Genomic DNA, 18,447 nt, shown 5'->3' with positions numbered 1-18,447 from the left:
CAGGAATAAGCAGCCTTAGCAGAGGTTTGGGCTGGTTTGTGCTGGTAAGGAATAGGTCTGTATGAGAAAGATTCCTTACATAAAGCATGCTTCCATGTGGGTGATGTTCAGTGTGAGCTCTTGCCGCGGTGGGTGGGTCCATGTAGCTGGTGAGGTGGTGTCACACAGCTGTCCCCAGCTGAGAGGCTTCCGGAGGGCCAGGGCTGCTGGGCTGTCTGCTGGAGTTAACAAATGTGCTCTAAAGACTACAGCCCTTCTCCCAAGAAAGTAGTCTGTGTCCTGCTAACCTAAAGATGTCAGAAAATGCTTTTTAACCCTTCATGTTGGGCATGTGCTGGACTCGGTGATCTTGAAGGGCTCTTCCAACCTAGTGATTCTGTGATTTTGTGTTCTTGTAGTGCACATGTGGCTTTCGCAGAGGCAACATTATGTTTGTGGAAGGGCAGGCACTTCTTGCAGTACTTCCCAGTGGCTTGTCCCTCAGGGGTTTCTGTTAAAGTCTGGGCCTCTTCTAACCTAAGGCTGCCTGGAGGGGTGTTCCTGTTACTGAAATGAAATGTATTTTTTGTCCACAGACCTTGACAAACTAGACAATGAAAAGAGAGAGCTGATTCAGAACGACATTGCTGCTCTGCATCACTTTTACTCAAAGCACTTGGACTGCCCTGACAATGCTGCCCTTGTAGTTCTCTTTGCACAAGTAAGTTGGCTAGAACACAGCCTGCTTAGGTGGATGGTGCTGTAGGAGTTTTAGCCTTCCTGAAAGGGGGTGGATGTTAATGGCACTGGAAATGGTAACTCTTTGCTTATCTTAGGGACAGATGGAGATCCGCTTCATTGAGCAGTGGTGGCTGGATGTGCCCCACTTCCATCCTGAGGGTAGAGACTCTTGTCTGCAGACTGTCCATGAGCTGCTTCTCAAACACTGAAGAAAAGGGGAAACAGCCTTTAATAAACCCTGTCAAAGTTAAGCTTCTTGTGGGCCAAACATAGTGTGGCTGTTGTTGAACTAGCATGGAAGGCTGCTGGCCTGAGGCCCTGCAGAGGCAAATCCTTCATTCAGGCTTCAAACTTGTGGAAATCCTTGCTGGTCAGGTCATCATTGTGTTTGACCTTCACAGGGAGTAAACTTCAGAGACGTAGAAAGAGCAGCAGAAAGCACAGCCTAAAACTTTTATCTGCTGTGTGGCTTTTAAATGCAGTCAGGTGGTTTGGCCATCTGGAGAGATGAAGGAAAGACACGATGTCTTGTTAGATAACTTCTGATATGTCACTTCTTTTTTCTCACCTACTTTTCATATGCATCTGAATTGGATGTATTGTAGTGGATGGAATAATACACCAGTGGAATACTGAAAGATCCATTTTCTTCTTTTCCCTCTTTTGCTTCAATATGAGCTACTTTTGTACTTTGGTTTCTGAGTAAAATAATATCTTGAGATGGGGGCAAATGTTGACTTCTGTGATGAAAACTGAGATGGAAATATCCTGTTTGGTAGAGCTGGGCATCTACCAACAAGGGGGCACAGTTACTATTTCCTTACTACAGTGGTACTCTTATTCTGTAGGGCAATGATTCTTTAGGATGTTTAGCATCTGCTTATCATCCCTTGTGTTGTTTCTAATTACACATTTCCTTTCAATGATGAGGAGTTTTTTCTCTTTTGAAGACTTTAAAATTTATATTTGTCAGAGGGGATACTTTGAAGATGTTAGTATGACCAGTTTCTTGTGGTATTTCAGAATATTTTTGCTAGAATATAGCCAGAATTCCCCAAAGATTTCAGTATTTTGGCTATAATGACTTTTGTTTCATGTCCTGTCCAAGAGCATCACCACCAGATTGTGGTACTTTACCTGACTTCTGTGAGCTGCTGGCTCCCAGATCTCATATTCCATCCAGTCTTCTCTATGGATGTCACCTGTAGGTGTTATCTTGAGCTCATCCTGATCATCAGGTAACTCTCTGCCACTGTGGACATTAGAATTTTTTGAACTAAAATCTCCAGAATTCATCTGGATGCTTCTCAGAATTGTTTTACAGGATGCAGCCTCCTGAGGTGTTAGTCCCAGGATAAATCTTCCCAGAAGAATGGGAGGTATGCTTGTACCTGAGCTGTGCAAACATGTTTCCTAATAATTAGTTACCTTGACCTAAAACCAGTAGTATGGATATACCGCTGCTCCTTTGTTTTCCTCTAACACTTTGGCCTCATGTGGTCTGTCTTGCTTCTCCATTCCCCATTGTTTCTCCCTGTGGTTCAGGGCAGTCATTGGGACTCAAACGCCTCTGACTCCTTCTCGTTGCTTTTAGCGAACTTTGCCTGATGCTATTCCCTACACAGCTGAAGTGTAAGTGCTTCTTTTGAGTGGAGTAGAATTCTTTTGTCCAAAGTTCTTTCACTGCTCTCTTCTCCAGCTCTTGGCATCATTCTACTCTCTTTTGTCCCTATGGAATATAGCTCTTAAGGTTGGTGCTTTTTTCCTCAATCTCACCTTGTCATACTCTTTGAACAGTTTCTCTCTTGCCTGAAGTTCCAGCATCTCAGCATTTCCTTGAAGACCTTGCATTTCATGCCTCCCTCTGCACATTTTCTTTTCCACCATTGGGAACAACCTTGAACTCCCCTTTTATTGCTGTCGTCTCTTCATTCCCTCCACTTTGCCTGTTTTTAGTCATGCATTCATCTGGTGAAACCAGTGATATCTCATCCCTTCTAATCCCTCCTCTTGTGTCATTTCTAATATGATACTTTCATGAAGTGTGTTGTCTCTGGCTTAGTGGAGGCGAGTTGATGATAACTCACTATGTATTTTTTAATATTTCCCTGTGATTCAGAACCAACAAGCTGTTCTTTGTCAGCCTTTGTAGCCTTATGTTCTTACTTGCTGTTGATATTATTTTTCCCTTCTATTATTTTAGCATTCAGCAATTACATTTTGGTTCTGGTTCTGGTATGCTCTTACATTGGCCAGTGCAGTAGCATGCCCATCTTGAGCGACTGGGAACCTTTGAGTGCTATATTGCTAAAAATAACAGGATGAAGATCAAGCAAAGATAGCAGAGATACTGATGAGTGCATCAGGATACTTGCCTTAATTGTGAACTCACCCTGAACAGTTCATACCGGAGGAGTGGCTTTGGGTATTTGTGTATTTCTAAAAGCCAGTCCAGGCTGCATTCCAGCTTGTGGGGCATATCACTTTGCCTGGTGAACAACCTGGTCTACTGGAAGGTGTCTCTGCCTCTGGGGATTGGAGAAAAAACAAGAGATTGGAATTTGATCTTTACAGTCTCTTCCAGCCCAAACCATTCAATGATTCTGTGATTACTGCTGGTAGTATTTGTTGTCAGCTCTTACCCTTTCCAAAACAAATACTGCACTATATTTGATTGGCTGTTCTTGTGCCCTTTCTAGCTTTAACTGGACTTGGCCATGTTGTTTTAGTGAGTAGTTGTTGTAGTGTGTTACTGGTGCTTTTTTCATGTTTGTGGGGAGATAATGGTGAATGGGGAGAAGGCTCTCTTTGTGTCAGTATGTGTGGGATTTGAAGTGGAAGTGGAATAAAGTACTTGACTGAGCTGCATTTTGGCCACTTAAAGTCATACAAACCACATGAAAAAGCTGAAACTTCTCTAAGATTCCTTTGACTTAGATGAGAACAAAAGTGAGAAGGTTTTAAAACCTGCTTGAATCTGTTCCATAAGAGAGTTTTGTGAACAAGTTCTTTTGATCCTGTGTCTGTTAAATTAGGAATACACTTCCTCTCATACTCTGTCCTTCTTCTGTCCCCTCCTATTCTATGTCTTTATGAGGTTCAAGTCTTTCTCAGTGCTTTTGTTGTTTTCACATGTGCTTTAGCTGTAGCTGATATGTGCGGGCTTTGATGACAGGTGCCATTGTGGCAGGTCCCTGTGACATGTGCTCCATCAAAGCTCTGCACTGCCCCAGTCTGGCTGAGTTTGCTGCCCTTCTCTCCCACATTGCTCCTTGCACGTGTAGTTCTGCTTTGGCCCTTTCCTTGTCATGACCCAATGAAATCTCCTTGCCCCATGTTGGGGTGAGGTTTTGTGTGCTCTTTTTGAGCCCCATTTCTCTTGTTTGGCCCTTCAAGGAGCAATTCAGTAGGTATGTCCTGAGCAGGTGTAAGTGTTGGACTGTCAGTTCTTTAACGTCCCTTTGGAGTGGGACTTTGTCCTCACTTCACTTGTCAGGATGTCATGGAGCTCCCTGTGAGTCCTGGAGAGGTGGATGAAAAATTGTAATCAAATTTCTGCAATGGTGTTTGATGTGTGAGAATGTGATATGTGAGTACATGGGGAGTACTCAACTGACCAGAAGCTGATCCAGCACCTTTCTCTTTTTTCTTAGGTTAACTGTAATGGCTTCACAATTGAAGATGAAGAACTCTCTCATTTGGGATCAGCCATATTCCCTGAGTAGGTTGATTTTAATATTTAAAAATATAAAATTAACTTATTTAAAAACTAATAGAAGAAGTAGATATCTACCAAAATAATTAATTTATCTTGTTTTTAAGATCTTTATTTGGCAAATAAAATGTGGCAAATTATTTTCAGCAGTTTTTCTTAAAAATCCAGTAATTTTGGTAAAATTGCGCATATAATTTGTTTTGAAATGTAGATTGTGAACTATATTCAGGTTGGTAAAAAACATTTACTTGGGTAGCAGGTTCTGGACAGGGACATCAAGTAATAATTAAAGCCAAATGAAAAGGATTGCAGGTGACTTGCTCTGTTTTGGCTGGGTACAATCCTTCCCCTGGTGCTCTCTGAACAATATCTTTTCTGCCTCTGTTCCTTTGCAAATAGTAAATCCCTTTCACAGCTTCTTTGAGCCTCCTTGCTATGACAGTGGAAAAAAAATATGTACAAGCTTCTTAGCTGTACGAATAAACTGCAGATGTTAAGCGTTAACTGCAGTTCGTGAATGGGGGACTGCTGCTTTCTTCAGGGCCAAGAAACATTTCTTGCATTTTTAAATCTGTCCTTCCCATTTAATATTGTAGCAGAGGAGGGTATTTTGTGCCCCTGATCTTTGCACAGCCTGTATGAAGGTATTAGCACTGAGGCTTAGTTTGACTTCCTGGTGAGGCTTGGATTACTCGTAGCTTATCTGTGTCAAAGTAACCTGAAACTTACAGATGCCCACTCAAAGCTGGATGTGATTTTGCCAAGTGCTGCAGACAAGCGCTAGTAGCTAGTCCTTGCTGCACAGATTATTCTTCTTCTTCAGGCAGATCTGTCTCATGTTCATATCCCTGATCTACAGATTGGAAATTAATGCCTTGAAATGCCCAGGATCAGAGTCATTGTGGGAAGAGGAGAGTATTTAACCAGGATGTTCTGGAAAAATGTCCAGCACCATCACTTTGTAAATGCTTAGGGTACAGGAGTCAGATCTTTCCTACTTAACAGTTATGCCTGAGCTAAAAATACTGAAGAGACAGTTGTTATTTTGCTAGATTGGAAAAGAATTAAAATTACAAATTTTATCTCAGATGACCAGTGAACTGCACTTTCTCCAGGCTTGGTAATAAGGGGTTTACTTTTCTCTATCCATCTGAGTTTTTGTCCAAGTCATGGGCTTGTTTAACAGACAGAGATCTCCTCCCTCCCGCTTCAAACATGGAGGCAGTTTACATTTGAATAGAAGCCAGCAAAAATTTTAACACCCATCTCAACTTGCAGTGCAGTGAAGACTTTTGTTTTCCTGTATTTACTTGTTTCCTTTTAGGTTTAACATGTTTTTCTTTCTCCTCTGGGGAAAATAGTCTGTCTATCATGTTGATAGTGAAGCTGAATGAACATACCTGTCAGCTGTTCTGTAGCACTGTAAGAAGGGGAAAATAATAACTTGCCTAGTTCTGCAATAATAGGATTTAAAAATTGTAATGATTCATTAGCACAGCCATTCTCCATATCATTAGAATAAATAACAGTACAAGAGATTTTCCCAAGGTTACCTTCATGTTAAGCCTCAGAATAAAAACAGCTTAGAGAGACAGACTGACTCAGTCTTTCAGATTTATTTATTTTGTGAAGTGGTGCTTAACTTTTTCCGTGTTGCTTGTGGCGGTGGTTGGGGAAAACATTGACTTTTCTACTTTTACAGTGTTGCATTGATGAACCATAGCTGTTGCCCAAATGTGATTGTGACTTACAAGGGAACCTTGGCTGAAGTCAGAGCTGTCAGAGAGATTGAGCCTGGAGAGGAGGTAAATGTGGTGTTTGAATGTGCTCTGTTCTCCTGCAGCCCAACAGGATTCATTCTGCTTCTCAGGGATCATTTCAGTTAGATGGCAATTTAGTAACAGGAAGGAAGGATCTCTTGTTTCTCAGAGAAATGCAAGATGGTGCTTTGGAAAAATTAGGGTTGCTCTGAAGGACTGAAGGGATTTTTGGAGGCAGTACCCTATTTTTTGCTAATGGGAAGGGCACCTGCAGCAGTCACTGTGTATCTGCCAGCCTCTCTCTCAGTTTACCCATCTGTAAAATGAGGCTGAGTTTACTGATGTTTGGCTGGTGCTTTGAAATTCCAAGATCAAAGCAAATTATTACTGCTATAACAGTTCCCAGTATAATAGTAATGTGTTGAAATTGAAGCCAGAATAAACAAGGTAAATGGGTACAGATAAATCCTCTGACTTCTGTTTGGACAGAGAACCACAAAGCATGGGACTTGGTCATATCACCTCAGTGGCATTTGCTGGGAAATCACAGAAGAACAAATGTGTGGTTTTAGGTGGACTGAATCTGAACAGAGAGGAATAAAAATCTGTGAAATTGAGTAAGGCTCTAGGTTTACTTTGAAACTTTCTCAGTCAAATAATGAATTTGGCAGGGAGTTTTAAACAGTAGAGCTGCACTTTACTAAAAGAAAAAACAACAGCAAAAAAATGTTAAAGAGAGCTGGGGAGGACGTTCAATTACCTGTAGGGAATGAAGATACTGAACATCCTCTCTGGGGATGGAGTTTGCACAGAATTTCAATGGCTTGTTTGTAAGCGTTAATTTAATGGGCAAAGTTCATACTGATAAGCTCAGATTTGATTTTTGATAACATCTACTGTTTTCTGAGGTGTGTAATAGCAGCCTGGAAGAAAGATAGAGAGGTTATTTTTGTGGATTATACCTGATCCCCCTTGTGAAGAAGATGAGTTTAGTTGCTGTAGCCAAGGATGAATGACTCAGGTGAGCAACTTCTTTTGATACCATTTGCCAGCGATGACTTCTGTCTGTGATGCTGGCACTCACTGCAAATGCATTGTGGTAACCAACAGGACTGATTCTAGCTTCAGAATTTTGGTGTGGAATCCCAGACATTTTCAGCATTTTGAGGGAAGGTGTATCATTAGAGGTAGATGATGTTGCTCAACATCTTCTTCAGGTTGAATTCTGCCTTAGAAATTTCATCAGCTCTCAAGGACCTCACGGGCTTTGCACATTTGCTTTTCTGACACTTCAGAATTTTCTAAACGTGAGCTGTGCCTGTGTGTGGTCACTGTGCAGTCTCCCAGCCTGTGTCTCCATCTTCAGGCTCCGTGTAGCCATTGCAGGGCAACGTTTTAAAGTTTTTTTTGCCGTGAATGTGGTTCCTGCATTCCACATGCTTTGAAAATATCGAAGGGAGGAGGGGAGTATGAGGGAAAGTGTGACATGACACTCTCACACTTAAAAAGAAGGTGCACTGTATGAAATTACATGGAATTTTACATTTGGAGAAAAGAGAAACTTTAGGTATAAAGACGGAGCAAAGCATTTCAAATAACTGTAAATGAGGAAATGGAGCTAAAGCTGTTCCTTGGTCTGCAGAATGATCAACTGCACTGAGCATAGGACGTGTTTCTTGGGGGAGATCTCGTTTTAGAAGCACAGCATTAAAGCTACTTGCAGGGGTTCTTTTCTGAAGACCATTGAAATAGAGGAAAACTTAAGAATAGTGTATATGAAGGGCCTTTAAAATGTTCAAAAGCAGGTTTTCTTTGCTTTAAAATATTGCTGCTGAAGTAAATCTGATATTCATTCTCCTTGAACTGGAGCACTGGGCCTCTCTTCTTTTCAGAGATCTAAAGGTCTTGTCCTAAGTTTCTAAAGCTACTAGTGACTGCTGTTGCCCCAATTTTTGTAGGTTTTCAGAAAGAAAAATTTGAGATTCCAGCCTCCAAAAAACCAGGCCACTGTAATTTATCCTAGGCTGGATACCTGAAATCATTATTTTACTTCTGAAAAGGAAGCATCTCTTTGTAGTCTGACAGGAGCCTGAGATTTATGCTGTAATAGTTTCCTTATCCACACCTGAATCTTGCTGTCCTGGGTGCAAGCCAGGGTAATATTTGGGGGAAATTCCATAACGAATAGGAAAGGAACATTTCTCTGTCAGGTTGCTTTCACAAGTGACAGCTCCTGATGCTGCCAAGGGGCTTGGAATGCGAGGCAGCAGGCAGGTGATGTGGCTGCAGGGGTGCACAAGCTGCATGAATATGCAGTTGTCATACTACATATATCAGAACAAGTGTAATAGGTTTATAGGTTTGGTGACGCTGCTTCTCACTGACTGTTGTTTGTTTGGTTTTTTTTAACCATTTTTAGATTTTTAGCAGCTATATTGACCTGCTGTATCCCACAGAAGACAGAAATGACCGGTTAAGAGACTCCTATTTCTTTAGCTGTGATTGCAGGGAGTGCACTACAAAAGAAAAGGTAATGGAATTGGTGGGAAATGTACTTCTGACTGTCAAGGCACCTACCCATGTCCTGAGATGTAATATCCTGTGTGGCTTAATTACATTTTGGAAAGTAGGATAATGGGGATGGGGGGAGGTGGCTGTGTTTTTCTCTCTTTCTGTCCAGAATGCTTTCTGATACTCATTCTTTCCACTGTAATCATGACACACCAGGAAACTTCCTGGTAGAGGCCTATTTAAAGCCGAGCTACAAAGCAAAGATGAAAACATTGTTAAAAGTAGATAATTATACTGTTTCTAAGCTACTTGGCCAAACGAATTTAGCTCAGAACTTTTTTTTTTTTTAATTTCATGCTTTCTACCAACTCCTAGCAAGTAAATCTCACTTGGGGCATTTCTGGGATAGAGTGCTGCTGCGTTTCCTGGGTAGGACATTTCAGTCAATTCTAGGGGACATTGTATGGCATGTCTGGGTGGTTTGGAGACACAGCAGAATCTGAGGAATGATCTTTTCTGCAACAGCCTCATACTGGTCTGCTCTGACCCAGGGACAGCATGGTCCTGGGTCACAGCCCCTTGTGATGTGCAGGCCAGAGCTGTGGTCATTAAACATGAGCTGGTGCCCCTCAAAGGACAAAAGAAGATCCAGACAGTGTTCCTGACAATAAGGTGTTAGGTGTTTTAAAGAAAAGCACTTTTTGAAGGGAAAAGGTACCCAAACCCAACAGATACTGAGACAGCTGTGCCTGTGCAGCCAATTTGGGCCTCTTTCACTGAAGGTCCTACAAGAACTGAGCTCTGTGTAGCTTATCTGTCATTCCAGACAAGATCAGTGTGTCTGGCATAATCTAAAGTTCCAGCTAATTTTTCCTCCCATTTTCACCAGGCTTCCCAAAGTGGCCAGACAACCATTTCCTTCCCCTATAATGGTGTCATTTTTTGTGATTTTTTTTCCAGATAGTACCCAGTATTGTTGCTTGAGGCCCTTCTGTTGATACCATATCATTTGTGTTTTTCCCCACAGTTACCATGATAATTTTGCCACTGAGTTTAATGAAGCCAGGATTTCATCTGTGATTTTCAGCAATGTGCTACTCTGGGAGTCCCCTGTCACTCAGCCTCCTTCAGTTTTGGAAAGAGTCCCTGTACCTCTCTCAGCTGCCAGATTAAATAATAAAAGAAAAAAAAAATCTTGAAACAATGTGAAGCTTAAACAGCAAAAAATTGTCTCTAGATTGTAGCTGGCTCCTCATTAAATAGTATGTTAGATAGGGAGATAATAGAAAGTGGAGCTGTCCAGCAGAAATAACAAAATATATGAAAATGTGGTTTTGCCTATAGATCTGAAGGATCTTTTTCTATATTTGAGATCATGTCATTTTCCACAGACATATCATTTGGTGGTCAGCCTAAGGTACTTCAGCTGGTACAGCCTTAAAACTAAGCCTAAATTTATTTTACACCCGAATCTTTTGGAAGCAGTGACATTTCTTATGTAAAACCACTTGCAACGCAAAATTGAAAAGCTCTTCAATCTTACAAAAGAAAGAGACTTCATGGAAGTAGAGAATGGCAAATGAACTGGAAGGCCAGGGGATCCTAGGATTTCTAGCCAAGGCTTTAGAGAAAAATTGCAGGTGCACATTCTACCTTTGTTTTTTAATTCTTTGAAGAGCTTAAGTTCACATCTGTGTCTTTTTATTAGAGAAATTTTGTATAGCAGGTGCACTTTTATTTGTAGGGCTTGGAACCTGCCTTTGTAAGGTTCATTGTGTTTCCTTCAGGATAAAGAGAAACTGGAAATCTGCAAGCTGAATGATCCTCCGTCAGCAGAGACAGTAAAGGACATGATCAAATATGCCAGGAACGTGATTGAGGAATTCAGGCGAGCCAAACACTACAAATATATCCTTTGTCTTACCCTGACTCCACTGGTGTGTGACCTAAAAATCTTGCCTGCTGGGCTTCAGAAGTACATGCAGGAGAATTACTGTGACCAGTAGAAATTAAACTTATCTCTGTGTTCTTTGTGGCTGAAGGCATTATCAGCTAATTGTATAATGAGATGCCATTGAGTTATTGCATTCCTTGACTTGTTCCTACCCCCTAGTGAATTACTGGAGATCTGTGAACTCAGCCTGGACAAGATGGGTGCAGTGTTTAAGGACAGTAATGTTTATATGTTACATATGATGTACCAGGCCATGGGTGTCTGTCTCTACATGCAGGACTGGGAAGGTGCGCTGTGTTATGGGCAAAAAATTATCAGACCCTACAGGTAAAATGACAGACTATTTTTTTTTAATGATCTAATTAATAATCTGAACAATTAAGACAAGTTTTTGCAGAGATCACTTCTCTCAGTATATATTGTATAAACATTCTACCCATGATACCACTACTCAGAAAGGAATATTTAAATGCCAGGACAGTCTCTGTTACTGTCAGAATGTGGTCTGCAATATATAGCAGGACTGACTTTGAAATCCTTACTTTGGGTTCTCAAAATAATTTTGTGCCACCTTGGGTGCTGTGATAATTCTGCTTAGCTGGATAAATGCTGGTTTCTAAAATACCATAATTTTTTACTAAGGAAGGGCCTCAAACTTCATCTGCAGCCAGTGTTTTGTTCAAGGCAGTGGAGGCAAAGCCTGTGTTGCTGTCAGCCCCCCGCAGTCTCCCGGTGCTCTCTGTCTGCAGCAGCCCGGTGGGCATGGCTGCAGGAGAGCAGAGCCGTGTCCCAGGGCTGGGGCCGAGCAGCAGAGGGAGCTGGAGCCGAGCTCGGAGCTCCGGGTGCCCATGTCCCTGATCCCGCTCAGAGCTCCAGGTGCCCATGTCCCTGATCCCGCTCGGAGCTCCGGGTGCCCATGTCCCTGATCCCGCTCGGAGCTCCGGGTGCCCATGTCCCTGATCCCGCTCGGAGCTCCAGGTGCCCATGTCCCTGATCCCGCTGCCCTAGCGCTGGAGGCGTGGGAGAATGAAGCCCTGCGTGGGGCAAGGCAGCTCGCAGCCTCTGCAGGAGATATGAACACTGTTTCTGATCAAATTGTCTGTTTTTGCAGTAGTGGGCCCGTTGGTGAGAGCCAGGCAGTTACGCTGGCTGTGTCTGGTCCTGCCGTGAATCTCCCAGATTCTCGTCTTGAGACGTGACTTTCTTGCCAGCTGGGGGGAGCGCAAGAAAAGCTCTCCCTTTGGAACAGATGCCAACATAAAGTCACAGATCACTTGGCAGAGAGCAGTGATACAAAGAAGGAGCCAACATTCCCCCCCCGGAGGCTCAGTACTATTTATCTTCCCTGGGACTTGCCCAGATCCTCTGGCTCTGAGCCTGGCATTCCAGGTCGGCTCTGCCGAGGCGGGCCGTGCCGCTCAGTGTGTGTGAGCACAGGCTGCCATGTGTACCCTGCACACTGCACAGGGCCCCTCGCTTTCCAGCCCACCAACCATTGTGGAACACACAGAGCCGCTGCTGCGGGTGCAGGGTGGCTCCAAAAACTCATCACAATGCAGGCTCTCTCTGTAGCTGGCTAGATTAAAACTAGTGGCAGAAAGTCATTGCCATCTGACAGCTGTTCAGAGGCATATGGTAGTTTCAGTCCAATTCCCAACTGACAGGCATCCCCATCCCAGACACAATTGGCACGGGCTCTTGGCAGTCACGGCAGAGGGGATGAGCGCTGAATGGGCAGGGGCACAGAGAGGCAGCTTCCTGCCCCATGAGAGGGGGACAGAACTGGGAAAATGCTATGAAACTGCCAAAGTTGATGAAGCTGGATTTCTTTCTCTCTTGCAGTAAACATTATCCCTCCTACTCGCTGAATGTTGCCTCCATGTGGCTGAAGTTAGGGAGACTGTACATGACGCTGAAGAACAGGACGGCTGGAGTTAAAGCCCTGAAGAGGGTATTTACTGCCTGGTTTCTCCATTAATAACACCAGTTCAGCCATTGAAACACTGTGTGCTTCTCTGTCAGTGAGCCTGGCGTGGTAGGAAATGCACCATGTGTTAATATATTTGGTCACGGGAATTTTGGCTCAGATTTGGTTTTTCTAGAGATGGAGGATAGGTCTGCTCTTGGGTGCCTTTTCACAGTGGGCTCATACTGCAGCAGCTGGAGTGAGAATTATGCTTAAACATTTGCTCTGAGTTCTTCACTGAGCTAGAGCTGCACTAGTGTAAATGAAGCAGAACCCTATCTTCCCCTCATTTGCTGGGTAAGGACAGGAAAAATGCTTGGCTCTTATAGAAGGCACATAGTGTTTCATTGAAGTCTGTGATTTCTATATCCAACTTAAACTAGGCATGCTTTTGGTGGTTATTTGTTCTGGAACCAATCGATTTTCACATAGCTGAAGGGAATTCAATGCGTCTGGTAATGCTGAAATTGGCAAATACAGCATTTTGGTTTTATGTTTTTCTTCACCCCTTTTTGTTAGTCTGTGCCTTAATCTTTAGTTTTTTATTCTGCTATTTTTTATTAGACTGTACTGTTTCTTGACTCTTTTCCCCTATTGTTGTTGGACAGAAATTTATTTTAGTTTCTTAAGCATCAGTGACCACTGTAGCATATGATGACTCAGTGTGGAATGTCATAATGTATTTATTTCTTCTTGCTTTTTAGATGCTGGCAAGTTTTAGCCAGCAAATAACAGCACCATCCAACCATGGTGAAAGGTGCTAGAAGAATATATGCTCTAAAATTTAACTGTTACCTAGTTTGAAGTTGGCATAGGTTTTCCTTCACTGTGGTGTTAAACCCTTGAGTAGAAATGGGAATTGTGCCAGTAGGAGCATGGGATGAGGGGTAGGGAACTGTGAGGTAAATTTGTTGGCATAGTTAGTTTCCTAACACAAACATTTTCTAGTGACTCACTTCCAAAAGCTGTCTACAGGAACAGCCCAAAGTTATCCCAGCCTCTGATGTTTGGGATTTAGTGGAAAAGCAAATCCATTGTTCCCTCTCAGTCTGTGAGCAGCTCATCCAGAAGGTCCTCCTTTCTTTTTCAGGCAGGAGGAGGGGTGGGGTCATTTCTCACTGTTGAGGTGGAACCAAAAGCCCTTGCTATACTGGCTTAACAAATACAAGAGCATAAAATTTCCCCAAGGATGAAATGACCAAATGCTCAGAGGGCCAGGATACTGCAATTCCTTGCTCTGTCTTAGCTCCCTTGGTTTTTAACCGTTCTCAGACTTACAGTGAACTTTCTTCTCAGTTCTGTCTAGTGTAGTCTTTTATCACTTCTTTTCTCAAGGGGAAATCTTGCCCTGGCACACACTCCAAGGCAGGAAAGGTGCCAGTCAGGGGTTTGGCTGCCTGCAGCATTCCCCCTCGGGCCTGGAGCAGGTGTAACACCAGGGAGCTGGGCACAGCAGCCTCTCTCTGAATCTTATGGGAAATCACTTCTGCCTAAGTTGTTGCTTCCTTCCTAAAGCACTGGCAGCCCCTGGAAGGAGCAGAGGGTTTACAGACTCAAGTTTGAAATGCCTCAGCATTACTCCTGCACTGGGCCTGTATGTCTGGGACAGCTCAAGGATAAATTGGTAGGGGCAGAGCTCGCTCTGATACTGGCTAAGTCCTCTGCTGGAATATTACCCACTGCACTTGCAGTTTTCTGTCCTGGAGCTGGTGGCATTCAAAGTAGTTTTGTCAGGAATATAATTTTGAAAGGTGCTTTGGGCTCCTTTAAGATCAAAGATGTATTCTCTGAATATAAAACCTTTATTACTTAGTTTTGAATTTCATTTTATTTCCTACTGGGTTTATGACTACAAGGGGACAAAAAGTAGCTAGAGGTGTCAGACTGCTTCAAACCTCTAAAGAGAGTATTTATAGCCTGGTGTTATATATGAATCAATTGTGTGAATATTTTTTTTTTCTTTTCATAGGCAATTGCTATCATGGAAGTAGCACATGGGAAAGATCATCCATACATTTCAGAGATCAAAAAGGAATTAGAGGACCACTGAGCCTTTGAATCTATGCAATCCTTCAAACCTTTATTTAAAAAGCCTTGTTATGGAAACCTTCAGGAGTGCTTTGAAAAGCGGTAGAGTATGAACACAGTTCTGTCCTATAATTGGAATGACAAACACACGTAGGCCTAGCTTCCACACATCTACAATTGCCTTTTTTTTTTTTTTAAGGAAGCAGCCATGGTTTCTTAAAGGTTATGCCTTTTGATGGCTCATGTGCAGAAATGGCCAATTTTTTCTTTAGGGGTGTTGGTGTGGATCTTATTTGTGTAAAGTAAATAAAGTGGTCTTGGCCCCTCTTGATTCCTGTTGTACACTTAAATGGGTACAATAGTTTTGTGTACTTTTGCCCAAATAGTTTTTCTTAATCCGACAAATTAGCAGAAGCCCTGATTTTTCTGTTGGTGTTTGGTACACATTCCCATTTCCTTTTTTTCTCGCATCATTTTTATTTGCAGTGGCTTAACTGAGAGAGAGGGGAAATGGGGTGATGAATTATGTACATTTTACAGCAATGGCACCAATGTTCCCTCAACCAGTTAATCTGCAGGTCCATCACTGCTCCTGGCAGAGGAGGATTCATCACGGCAAAGACCTAGATAGAGCTCAATTTGTCTTTTACAGAAAATACTGACAACTATGTCGGAGCTTGAAGGCTTGCACAAGACATGAACTATGCAACTTCTGTCTTTTTACACTCCTTTACAAGTTAAAGTGAGTTATTGCAGAGGAGAGCTCATATTTCCTTACAGCAATACCTTCACCTCCAGTAGATTACAACTATTGTAAATAATATGTCGGCAATTATTTTTAAGAGAGGGACAGGAACACTTTCTGAGGAAAAAGTCCAGGACTTGGCTTTCTCTACCCATATACAAAACAAGAGGATTTTTTCCCTCTCTATTTAGATCAATGGCAAGTGTGTGTTTTTAAGGGTGGGGAAAAAAAAGAGTGTAGCTATAAACTTCTAGCATCAAAACTGAAATATGGTGCACAACAAAATTACCTGCCTCTTTACTGTTTTCACAGTTTATAAAGTATGATGAGAAAGAACACATCACACTTAAGAACTTCATTGTATTTTCTTTCTTGTAAGCGCCGCTTTGAAAATAAAAGTGCTAGAACAAGGGGTTGTCAGCTCATTTTGCTGAAATCTTTCATTGCTCTCCAGCCAGCAGTTGTTGCTGGAGTATATAAAACTGCACCAGATCTACAATTCCAGAAAGCCAAAGCCTATTAACTACAGCCAAGCCTAGCAAGAGGGCACTAGCTGACTATTTTTATCCTAACTTTGTCTTGTCAAATAAACTCTTGTCCTGGGAAATAATACCTTTATTTCAGCAAGTCTGTCCAGAGCCCACACCACACTTCAACACCAAAGAATTGGATTAGCTGAACATGAGGCACCAGTGGGAGCCTTGCCCCTGTGAAACTTGGATTACTATTTACACAAGGTTATTCAAAGCTCACTGTGGCCCTGGCTGTGCCTATTAGTTTAACATGGGAAACCAACTCAAGCAGTGTAGGTGCAAATACAAAACCCTTAAGCTGATACAGAAAATAACACAAACATTGTTTTCCTTGAAAAAAATGGTTTATTGTATACTGTGAATATGAGGGACAGCCTTACCAAAAAAACCTTAGTGACTGAAGACATTCTCACATTTGCAAAAGCATATAAGAAAATATTTACACAAAGGCAGTGAAAGGGGTAAAAAACTTATTGCAGTCAATTAATGCTGATAGAACTTTTTATAATAAAAAGAGAAAGAAAAGAAACAGTGCAAAAATACTGTCAAAAGTAATCAGTTCTATACACAAGATAAAACTGACAAGCATAAGCTTATGTACTGATATGAATAATACATTAGAATATAAAATAGCATGCATAGATTTTTATTTTTTTAAAGGCTTTCAATAGCATAGAACAATTCTGCCATTCAGCCCTAACAGGAGGGGTTGGGGGCAGGAAGGGCACATAACTGATGTCTCATTTTTCTACAAAATGTGTACATACAATGAGGTGGTGAGAGTCAGATCACTGTTTTGTGCTAAACTGTCAGGCACAGAATTACAGAACAAATAAAACTGGAGGCATCACAATACTGTAGTAAAACAGGACAGTAAAATCCAGTGACATAAAACTTAAACATGTTATCTCATTTACCACATTCCACACAATAACATGTGGGAATATTACAGTCATCTGCATATGTAAACTTTTTCCTTTGTAAAATAACCAAAGAAAGGTACTTTACTAGTGAGGAAAATATGTTATCCATATGGAGCAACCTCAACAGGATAAACATCCTATTACCAGTGTTTCTGGTACTACTTTTGCTTTCTTTTAAAGACCAAGCAGAAGCAAGAAAATACTTTTATTTAACATACACAAAAAGGAAGTTCTTATACATTCAATCTATAAGTTATGGAGCTCACCAGCACAGGACATTGTGAAGGCCAGAGGACTAAATGGCTTCCAAAGAGCAGGTAATGTGATTCATGGAAGAGGATCCATCAGGAGGCACTACACACAGGGAGCAGGATACAGCTTTGGCCTCAGGAAGCCCCTAAAGTTTGCTGCCAGGTGCACCAGAGGGGCTGAGCACCCTTTTCTAGACACATCCCTATTTCTTCCTCAGCTACCAGCCACTGTCTAAGTCAGGGAGTGCCCCCCAGCCTGACATGAAAACAGCTTGTGGGAGGCATTCCCTTTCTGCCTGCCTGCCTAATCAAGGAGCACTACCCCTGAAATACCTGGAACTGACTGTCCAGCCACTGAGAATCAGTGGCAGTCCTTCCCTTGCTGTTAGATAGTGCTGGAATTCTCCAGAGGAAGCTCCTATTTTCAGTGATTTCCAGTTCACTCTCTGCAGGCAAAGTCCTGTTGTTAAAGCATGTGGGAAACTCTCAGTGAGGGTGCACAGAAAGCACAGGCAACAAAACTTCAAAGAAATGCCAGCCAAAACAGCTGAGAGAAACCAATGGAACTGTAATCTAAGACACTCCAAAAACACTGACTAAATTTATTTACTTTAAATATTTATATAAACACTGCTATTTTTTGACCTGTGCACTGTTTTGTTTCACAATCTAACAATCTAGTTTATTTATGGTTAATACCTCCATCTTGTTTTGCCCCACAGCCATCTGTTCCCTTCCTCAAATCCCCATTCCCTGGAAGCAGCTGCATGTATAATGTCCTTCTCTCTAAAGACCTAGATGGCATCTATAGCTCCCTAAGCACCAGATCCTACAAGGAAACCACTCTAGAAGGCTAAGAGTGAGCTGGGGACAATTGCTTTTGGGGTTCTGGACTTGCAGCCTCTCTCTTACTGGCATCAAAACCTATCCCAAACTCGACATGCCTTGAAGTACACATCAGCAGCTTTATATTCATTTTGCAGAAGGGTGGTCAAAGGCTGTTTTCATGCAGTCCTTCCTCTCATGGCCTGCTCAGGAATTTGCTTCTGCAATGTGATGCAGGCCTTTATTACCTGCAGTGGCTGCCACCCTAGCATTTTTTTACCCACTAATACAAGGAGCAAAATTTAACTCAGACCTCCCTCAGTGAAGCATGAGAGCTGCTACAGCAGAGATCAGCCTGATGATTCCACTTTCTGAGCACACAGACCACAAACTGTTAGTGAGGCTGACAACAGCTAATTCAGTCATCATCTCCTCCCAGGAGACCAGTGGGAAGTCGGCTGTTGGAAATGCAGCATTGTCAGAGTTAGCTCTGCTGAATTTTTCCTACAGGTTTTT

The 18,447-nt window shown here is 42.2% G+C and overlaps 1 protein-coding gene across 1 annotated transcript in view; it reads left to right on the top strand.

The window, feature by feature from the left end:
- The window catches only part of SMYD2 (SET and MYND domain containing 2), a 25,630-nt gene extending 10,626 nt beyond the window's left edge, over nt 1-15,004 (top strand). Inside the window, exons 4-11 of the mRNA XM_014308473.2 lie at nt 576-700; nt 4,374-4,441; nt 6,138-6,240; nt 8,615-8,725; nt 10,494-10,614; nt 10,813-10,987; nt 12,503-12,611; nt 14,596-15,004. Of these exons, the coding sequence (XP_014163948.1) occupies nt 576-700; nt 4,374-4,441; nt 6,138-6,240; nt 8,615-8,725; nt 10,494-10,614; nt 10,813-10,987; nt 12,503-12,611; nt 14,596-14,676 (893 nt within the window). The 3' untranslated portion in view covers nt 14,677-15,004. The remainder of the gene's footprint in view (nt 1-575; nt 701-4,373; nt 4,442-6,137; nt 6,241-8,614; nt 8,726-10,493; nt 10,615-10,812; nt 10,988-12,502; nt 12,612-14,595) is intronic.
- The last annotated feature ends 3,443 nt before the right edge of the window (nt 15,005-18,447 follow it).

The sequence above is a fragment of the Geospiza fortis genome, unplaced genomic scaffold, assembly GCF_000277835.1.
Source record: "Geospiza fortis unplaced genomic scaffold, GeoFor_1.0 scaffold41, whole genome shotgun sequence".
NCBI lineage: Eukaryota > Metazoa > Chordata > Aves > Passeriformes > Thraupidae > Geospiza > Geospiza fortis.
The sequence above is the reverse complement of the archived record's forward strand: the minus strand, read 5'-3'. Positions and strand labels throughout refer to the sequence as shown.